This window comes from Atta colombica, unplaced genomic scaffold, assembly GCF_001594045.1.
Source record: "Atta colombica isolate Treedump-2 unplaced genomic scaffold, Acol1.0 scaffold38, whole genome shotgun sequence".
Classification (NCBI taxonomy): domain Eukaryota; kingdom Metazoa; phylum Arthropoda; class Insecta; order Hymenoptera; family Formicidae; genus Atta; species Atta colombica.
Window position 1 is genome coordinate 2986072 of NW_017259490.1, and position 9719 is coordinate 2995790.

Consider the following 9719-nt stretch of genomic DNA (forward strand, 5'->3'; position numbering starts at 1 on the left):
CAACGACGGATCGGGGTGGAACCTTTCCTCTGCGCTCTCTTTGAATTCTTTGTCACAGTGCATTAGATACGCTCTTGCCGTGTCATTATTTGAAACGGGAGTACACAGAGAATTATGCTACAAAAACGGCCGCGCGCGCATACAGGGCATTCGGGAGTGGAACACGACGAGCACCTCTTCGTTGTCATCGTCGTCGTTATTTTTGGTTTCGACATCGTCGTTCGAAAGTTCGACCTTTTTCGAGCGGGCTCGTCCACTTCGCCTCGATCGCCGCTTAACATGTTCCTCGTGCTCATTTTGCTTACAATGACAATGCGCCCATTCCACTTGACGGACTAATACGTCCCTCCCAGCTTCCGGCATGCGCGCACCACGCGCGCCTGAATCTCCCTATGTTTGTCCATTGCAGTGACTTCACTGCACAGTCAGCTCAGGACCAACGTCCAGGCGCTTCGCGGGATTCAATGAATCAGAAGACTCGATGCAGGAGACGCGATGTTCCTTCATATGTGACAAGAGGGTGATGGTCATTGGCACGTTTTCGCGTGTGCGAGTTCGCATCACGTCGATCATCAACTGGTGGGGATGAGCAATATTGCGTCCGTCTTCTACCCTGGTTTATGTAGTTAGAATAATGAAAGATTCTGTCGATATAAACGTTCAAAGCGGCAAATTAGTTGCCATTATACAATTATAAGAACGATGTCATCAACATTGTCAATTCTTATGAAAATTTCTTCTCGACCCAGCATGGAGGATAGCAAACAAAAAATATACAAAAATGTATGAGAGAAGAATTAATATTATTTTTTAAAGATAATTAAAAATCTTTGCGTCTTCCTTATATTTAGAAAAATTATCCTCATAAAAATACAACAAATCATCCTCAGGTATCGACCTGAGTCATTCTCATAATTTTATTTGCGATGAACCAATCGACCGTGCAGCGACCTACTTTTTACGGTCCTCATTCTCCAATATTTCGCAGTCATCGTCAAACTGGCGTAAAATAATTTTTAGTTGCTCTCTTGGTCGTTACAATCGCGATGTTGTCCATCGCGACGACATCAGAGGAACAAATGAACAAACGGCATCGGAAGTAGAACGGGGGATGTCGGCGTGGGCGGCGGTCGAACTGAGGGGTTGAAACGCGGGAAAGTCCCTCGGGTCCCAATTACACCGACACCCGATCCCAGCATTACGGCCCGGCTAATTCGAGGGGAGAGTCGTATATAAATCTCGGCGAGTTGATTGTGCAGTTTCAATTCCGTTTGTCGCTCGACGACGTCGGAGATAACGTGTCGGCAGGTCGTTACTTTTTCACCGGAGAGATTAATTCCGTATCAGAGTCGCACGACGCGACGCGACGCCTCATTCGATCGAGCGTGTCCCATAACTGTAATCGGATACGATTGAGCGTAATGTTTGTCATTAAAGATAACTACCTCGCGTCGAATGTGTTACCGATGAATTACTGAGAAAACGTTTTTATCTGTGAAAATAATACGTATTATGCTACGTATGCTAATACGTAATTTCTTTACGACTGTCTCAATGGATATAAGTTTTATTTCTCATTTATTCTCAAAGTGCTATAGACAAGCGAATCGATAAACATGATTTAGTAACGTGATATGATTGATGGAACAACGATCACGCGGAGTCTTTTCTTTGCTCGCAAAATCTCACGGCACAACTTAAAGTTAGTTAACAACGTTCCTCGCAGATTGCCGCGAAAAGGGATGTAGGAGGAGAGCCTGAAAGGGGTGTTTCTCTCGACGGAGCTTGCGACAAACGGCTCAGCTAATTACAGAGAGGCCACAGCTCCATGTAAACCGACGGCAAAGGCAGCTGTCGGTTCCCAGGCTATCGTGGTTTTGATGGTTTACGTGTGTCGAGCTTTTTGTTTTTGCGTGAAAATGTCGTCGTTCGTTAATTCGATGGTACGATATATGCCCGACCAGAATATCCGCCAGTGGATCAGTTCCAGAAGCCATCGCGTGTTTCTTTCCATGTTTATTATCCTTTCGTCCGTTAGCACGTATCGTTTCAATATTAATATTAGCACGAGCAAATAAGTATCAAGCCAAGTATACTTGCCCAGTTCCGTAAGAATCTCAACGCGAAATTTAAATGATCTTCCGCGTTTGCGTAAGCACCAGAAAAACGTGGGAAACGCACCTCGTAAGCATCGATATGATACTTCCTCATATGGTTCAGTTACATAGAAAAAGAAGATAAAACAATGATGTCATTCTTGTTTCAGCGTTTTGAATTCTACGATATTTATGCACAGTTAAGTAAAAAACAGATTAAGTATTCGTATATCATTACAAGTTAGCACTTATATAAAACTTTCAATGTTCAATGAATGATAATTTAAATATAAGCATTTAAATATGGAAATAATTTTAATAATTGGAGTATTCTTTTTAGCTAAACTTTTTACACGATTCATCTCTTTTTCTTTTTTTTCTTTTCACATTGGAGAGAAAAAGAAAGAAAAATGAACTGTGCAAGAAGTTTCTAAAAAGAACAGATCTAATCATTCTAATGTTTTCAGAAGATTGATAATAATCGGAAATGAGTTTCCAACGTGGAGGTCGTTGCTCTTTCGTGTATTCCATTCAGAATTACGAGACGTTGTGCATTCACCAACTACGAAAGGTCATCTTATTGTTCGCCGTCGACAAAGTCGCGCATCCAACTGGCAATTCCCTCGCCGTCACGATACTACTGAGGAAGGAAGCCGGATTTCTCGCAACCCCTGCTAAGATAATACGACCACCCACCCGGCGGGAGGTCGAAGATTTCAACCTTTACCAAAATGCCAAACGGGGCTTTAAACAGGCTAATAATGCTACCTTTCCCTTCAACACGCTGCTGTCGTATCGTATATATGATTTCGATTCTGTCGCACAAATTGCCTGTAAAGTATATATAGCGAAGCCTCCTTCATCACTTGTCACTCGTCTCTCATAATAACGTCGTAATGACGAGAATTGACGACACATTCCCAGAGAATAGCAATTTGTTTTTATCGACATTAACATTCCTAATTAACGTTGTACACTTTGTCGCGTATTTTTAAACTCGTTAAATGTTTTTATTATTGGCGCTCGGAGTTTACCTGACAATCCCGAGCGAACGCGCGCGCGTGGGCTGCTGTCTTGGTATTTTAAACCCCCGGATGGCTTAGCAAGGAAGGTTCGCGCACGTGTGCATCATGCGCCGTTCTATGGGAAAAAGGGGTTTGCAGCAGTGGGGTACTCGATCGGAAAAACTGTCGACGGATACGCCCTCGTTAAAGCGCACCGAGGTCGTCGTCGTCGTCCTCATCGTTGACGTCTTCGCCATCGTCGCCGGTGAATAGTAAAGGTTGACACGGTATCTCTTACAAGACGGTCATTAGTCGAATGAGAGGAGGAAGTCTTATGAAGTGCCTGCGTAAATATCTGTGGGACTGGCCGGTCATCAATCATCTTAGAATCCTGCGAGCCGCGAGCTCGCTATGCACGAAATTACGTATCGCCTTACGTCTCGCGATGCCACGAGACCCGCCCTGAGCAGAGAGACGAAATTACATAGAGGGTTTCTCTTAACGAACTATTATTTTTTACGAATTTTTCCGTTTCAAGAGTCTCGGCGTAATTTTGTGGGGATAATACATTCTGGTGACGTATTTTCCAAAAATATTGCATGCCTACACAAAATATTATATACTATATTATACGTTATGTATATTATAGATTTCCCTTCTTTTCTTTCAAAAATACTAGTATACAAAACATTTTTTCATTTATTTTCATTATATAATATTTTTCATATATAATAGTACATAATACAAAAAATATGTACGATATTTTTTGAGAATTTGGTTTCGTATATTACATACTTATCGTTATGAAAATACCACAGAGAGATAAGCAAAAGAAATTTTCTTCGAAACCATTTCGAGAGGGAGAATTTTTTCATCTAAATATTATTAAAATATAAATCAATAATAATACACGGAGATCTCACGTCACACCATTTAAGTGATAACGTAATGTTGCACGCGTGCGAAATACACGACCGAATACATATATATCGTTCACACGGATAAAGTTATCGATAGGCCGCACAATGCGGGCAGACTATTTACTATATTTGCGATATCATAGGGCGAGTAATGGTTTCGCTTGACGTTACGGTCGGAAGAACGAAGTAGCAGGGGATAGAAGATGACGCGAGAGGGAGAAAGAAAGAGAGACAGGGTGGATAGGATATTCCGTGAGACTGGCTGTCATATTCATGTATTGACACCGAGCTGGTTGACTAATGGACTGCTGTTGTCACAGGCTCGTGTTACCGCGAGGGCCTGGCCTCGCCGAGTCGTTTTTCCTGAGAATCGACTGAAACGCATTCGCGTCTATAACATTCGTCTCGTATTTATTAAAAATTTAGTCTTGTGCGAATTGTGAGTCATTTCGAACAGTAATCGTAAAACATCGTAAAGAATCGCATGTTAAATATGTTAATTCGGATCTCTCCCTCCTGAAAAAGCTTCTAAAAAAAATTTTATATCATGTGCGTTTCACTGAACAATATTTTAACTGCACCATTTTTCTGGCATATGGTTACGCCAGTTACCAAAAGACTATTTCACTCGTTATTCTTGAATAGAATAGCACGTCGCGTTTCGTAAAGCCGCGAATGGCGTGGCCGTTCTTCCTGACTTTTACATATTTATCGAGCCTCGCATTGTTGTCACGTCAGACGAGAGACGTCGACATTGTCGAGCCTCGAAAATCCGCGATATTATATCTGGAACCGAAGATCCAGTTCTGATCCCCGCTACGCTACCTTCTCCTCTCTTTCTCTCTCTTTCTCTCCCCCAGTTTGCGTACTTTTATGACGACATTCTAAATCCATACGTATTTAACGCGAGGAAAATCGGAGAAAATGAAAAATGAGTGATCAAAATTTTCGATTAAAACGACAGCAATTTCACAGTATAATGCACACTCTCATCTTATGTCAGCTTTTGATTTACGCGAATTCGAATTTACATGGTGGGTTACAGGTAACGCATTAATCGCGTAAATTGAGAGTTATCTGTATATCCCTCTCACCTGTCCGTTCGATATTTCATCGAGCTCAATAACATATTCAGCTTTTATAATAAATGGCACTCGCGAAATTTTCGTTTTTATTGATGTGCTTGTTCGAAATTACATGCTACAGAATTACAGAAAAATGAATGAATGAATGAGAAATTACATCAGATGAAACTTCGACGAAAAAGAATAGTAGCACAGAATTAAGGGTTATAAGGAAATGGATAACGAGTACTCAGAACTATTTTATTACTGTTTGATATTTTATATGAATTCGGTTATGCAATTCGGTATCGCGAACTTTGGCCTGATCCCTGTCTTCCATTACACGCAAAAACGTTTAGAAGATGTTGAGTCAGAGACGAGTGTAAAGTGGGTGAAGGAAACGTTATAGAGAACGCGAGTTAAGGCGAGAGACCCCCAACGTGGAATAATACGATACGCAGGAATCAACGGACGCACGGACGCGAGACTTTACGGCGCGGTGCCTCTATGGCTTCTTGATTTATCGACGAGTTAAGCTTCGGCTTCGAAAACCTGCTCGAGGCGTTCGATGTACGCTCGTGAGATTACCGTGTGTCGCGGATCGCGCGTTCTCGGCCTTTCAATGCATTGCTTGTTGGTCAAGTCAATTTTCTGCGGAGCGGATTGGGTGCCACTTGTAAACTTGAGTAAGCCGACCGTCTCGATTCGATGCTTCGTAGAAGGACACACCTCCTCTCGCGATCTCAACCACGTAAACTCTTGTACTCTTGTACTCACCTCGCACCTTCTGCTCGTCTTGTAGCTGCCGCTCCAGACTGTCCTTGACCTCCCGCTCCCGGAGAACGTCCATTTTCAACTCGGCTGTAACACACAAGATAATGGAAATTTATTTAAACGTTCCTGTGCGCTCCCACCATCTCAGGATACGAAGGATACGATTGTTCATTCAATTTTGACTAAAGTTCTCGCTTCCCCTATCATATCGTTAGTTTTAATTGCTCGATTACCTAGTTCGCGCGAGAATGCTTGAGGCAACGAGTGTCTCCATTCTTCATGAATAATTACTAGAAATCGTCTCATCTTCTCGAGAAGACTTCATCAAGGAGGATTAAGTTTTCGACTGTAAATTCTGAAAGCGCGAAGGATTTGTAAATCAACTACAGTCAGTGGTTAATTTGACAATAAGAGTCTCTCCCAACCTTCTCTTCTCTATCCACTTGCCATCGTCCAAGAGGTGCTGCGGGGAGGATATCGCACGGTTGACTGAGTTCGTGATTAAATCCAATGGCGATGGGCAGACCAGAGCTCGCATAGTTACCTCTAATAGAATTATATTAAGACATGAAGTCTCTATCCCCCGCCTAGTCTTCCCGCTTCCACCTGCTTAGTCCATGTTTCTTGTCTCGCGTACGACTTCCCTCCTCATCCCGTTCTCCCTATCACCGTCTCCGACTTGTAGAACTCCCCCGTTCCCGTGGGAGTCACCGCGCTAAATTAGCCATTTCGAATCTCTGCTAGAGGGTCGTTAGGACGAGTCCAGAAACTCGTTGAACGGTACTAAGAAACCCATGTGCGCCATACGGTGACCAGTTTTCAGTCACTCTCGTCGCGAAACGTGACATGCTAAGATAAGTGTAAGCATATAAATGAGAAAATTAAAGAGCATGTGAATGTGTAAACTGTGACAGCCTCGAATTATAGAGCTTGGAAAAATTCTATCCTCTTAAAGTTTAGAGGGTCACAAAATCATTTTTAAGACTGGTAATATGATAAAACATTTCCGGGCTCTAATTCAAGTAAGCTAATTCGATTTAACGGAAGAAAAGTAAGGCGGCGGAAGAGACTCCCTTTTTTCTCTTTCCTCTGCCGACTTTCGCCGGCCTCTCGAATTATATTGATGGGCAATGAGCCACGTAGCTTGTAACGCACGTCAGTTTGCCGAACTGTTTGCAGATTTTTCGCTATGCTGTTAACAAGAAATTGTACATTGTAGATTGGAATTAAATAAATGAAATTATACATAAATTTGAGATATTAAGCTCACACAGATTAATTCTAAAGAAAGAAACTTATTCTTTGAAATTTTTTGAGTGGAATCTAATTCTAAAAAGTGAGAAAGAGTGACGATTGAGTCAATGTTGAAAAAGAGTGGCTCAATTGTTAATCTGTTAAGAGTGAAATTTTACTCTTTACAGTTAGATTCCACTCCAAAGATTTTAGAGAATACAAAAGAAGAAACGCATTCAATAACGATTTCATTTATCTCGCTCCTATATTCATTTTTCACGTGTGGCGTTTTCATACCTCATCGGGGAAGTATAATAAAATTTGAAACAACATTTAATTCGCTTATCGCATTTCGTAAGCTTTTAAAAGACTCTTTTGCAGACTCGTGTATACGCTACCGTCGCATTAGCAGCAATTATTTTCCGACCTGGGTTCTCGTGGAGAATCCAAAAAGTTTCGCGACATACGTACAAGCTGAAGCAGCGAGGAGAGAAAGAGAGATATGAAGCCTGACAGAGAATCAAGCCGGTAGATTAGGTAGGGCCGCGTCGTCTCAGCAGTCTGCCAGCAATTTGAGAGCGTTTGCGAGGTCCATTAACGGCGGTAACTCTTCACGACCGGCCGCCACGAAGATTCAATTTGAATGCTAACCAGAATAGGAAGTTCGCGCCGGGGCCCCATGGTATATACGCCGCGCGCTGTGTTCTCTCTCTCCCTCCCCCCTCTCGTCCCTCTTAGCCCCCGTTATCCCCTCGCCACCCTGTTATTGCCAATTTCGGCGCGTTTCTGCAGCCCACTTTGCGATCGTTTAGATTATCATCTCTCCCGGTTTCTCTTTCTCTCGACGGCCCTGGGTACCCTCCGCTCCGCCCTATTACCCCCTTTCCCGTATCTTCTACATTCTGCTCTCCCGCTCCCACCCCCGGTCCGTTCTCTCTCAAACGTTTCCGGGGATAATTGAACTTTATTAGAGATCGTCGTCGACGAAACACCAGTCCTTGCATCCACCCCGAGGCTTATTCCGGATCGACTTGATTCTGAGATGCTTTAACGATTACTCCATTCGCTCGCTTATCTTTCTCTCACTCGCGAAAACGCCTCTCAAATCTATGCCGCGACGAATATCTTGAGAGTACATCGGCTCCTGTTTCTCCGATCGTCGCGTGTTACGCGTCGTGAATGATTTCATGTTCATACAAAACTATATAAAATCAATTTTTAACAAAACTATCTTTCGCGATTGATATATGTATAATACAGCCTAAAAGCATATTCGTGTTCAATGTCGCTACACACGCATCGCATCGTCCGAATTATTCTTTGCCTAGAGGCAAATGCTACGTCATGTGCGAAATACCTTTTCTCAGATCTTGCTTTCTTTTTACGGGCGCATAGTGGCGTGAGTTTCGTCAAGGGACGACTGGAAAAGTTTGTCGCGATGGAAAAAACTGGAAATCAATTATGCGAGCCCGGCGCTCCTCGCCGTGAGGGAGAAGCAACCTTATTGAAATTTGGCTGCGGGGTCGTAAGCATTAAAATTGCAGGGATTAATATTAGCCGTGGTGAAAAGCGCTTTACTCGCTTTCCTCGTAAGGAAATGATTCCACCGCACCGCGCTGCTCCGTTCGGTTATAAAAGCCCGGCCCGTTCTATCATTCTTATGTCAATTAGACGAGCCCTAATCGCGACCCGGCTCATAAACCGAGAATTATATCTTTAATTTTAGCGGTCGTATTCAGCCGCTTGCAAAACAGGATTCTGCCCTACGCGCTTTCTTTACCGCTACAGGCGAGATCGCTTTAACCACGACAGATAGGTAGTAATTAATGACGAGAGACTGTACGTCGGTCAATTTCGTTACTGACGTCTAAGAGGAACATAAACAGAGACTGAATTATACAATATATCTTGCATTAATATTACATTTTTGTATACATAAAAAAATAGTGTATTAACAGCATTGATCAACAGCAATTTAATTGAAAATAATGTTGTTAATTCAATGATCTTGTCAATTCAATAATTCATGAAACACATAACATTTTAATAGAACAAGAGCATGAATTTTTTTTAATACTGTCTTTAATATTGTCATTGACAGTAAGATTATTTTCAATTAGATTGTTGTTGGCCAATGCTGTTAATACATTTTTTCCTTGTACTATTTGCACTGCTAAATCATTTTTCTTGACTATTAGAAGATACTCTGTGATAAATATTATATAAAAACATAAAAAAATGAAAAATATGAAAAGAATAAAAAAATGTAATTAATATTTAGCAAATTATTCCAATGTCATTTTAGATCTTTCCGTAATTAAATAATTAAGTCGCTTTTAGTCGCTTACATTTTTACGTATACATATTCATATGCATTTCTCGACTATGATGTTCGGTAGTGTTAGTAGCGGATACATTTCCGAGAGCCGCGCTCATCACGATTTACGAGTTTCTCACCGGACGGCGAACGATATCGCGAGCGGGCTCAAGCGGACCTAGGATCGTTGGCGATAATAATTTTCACGGTGGCGCGAGCACTCGCATAGTAACAATAACGGTGCAACGGAACGTGCATGGCACTGTTACCGGAGCGATTCATGGTTATTGATTACTATATATATATATATA

General features: G+C 42.0%; 1 protein-coding gene across 4 annotated transcripts in view; it reads right to left on the reverse strand.

Annotated features, from left to right (window-relative positions):
• Positions 1-9719, reverse strand: part of LOC108691004 (dachshund homolog 2) — a 197426-nt gene that overhangs the window by 39930 nt on the left and 147777 nt on the right. For all 4 annotated transcript variants that reach the window (XM_018198601.1, XM_018198603.1, XM_018198602.1 and 1 more), the window contains exon 8: positions 5862-5945. In XM_018198601.1, the coding sequence (XP_018054090.1) occupies positions 5862-5945 (84 nt within the window). The remainder of the gene's footprint in view (positions 1-5861; positions 5946-9719) is intronic.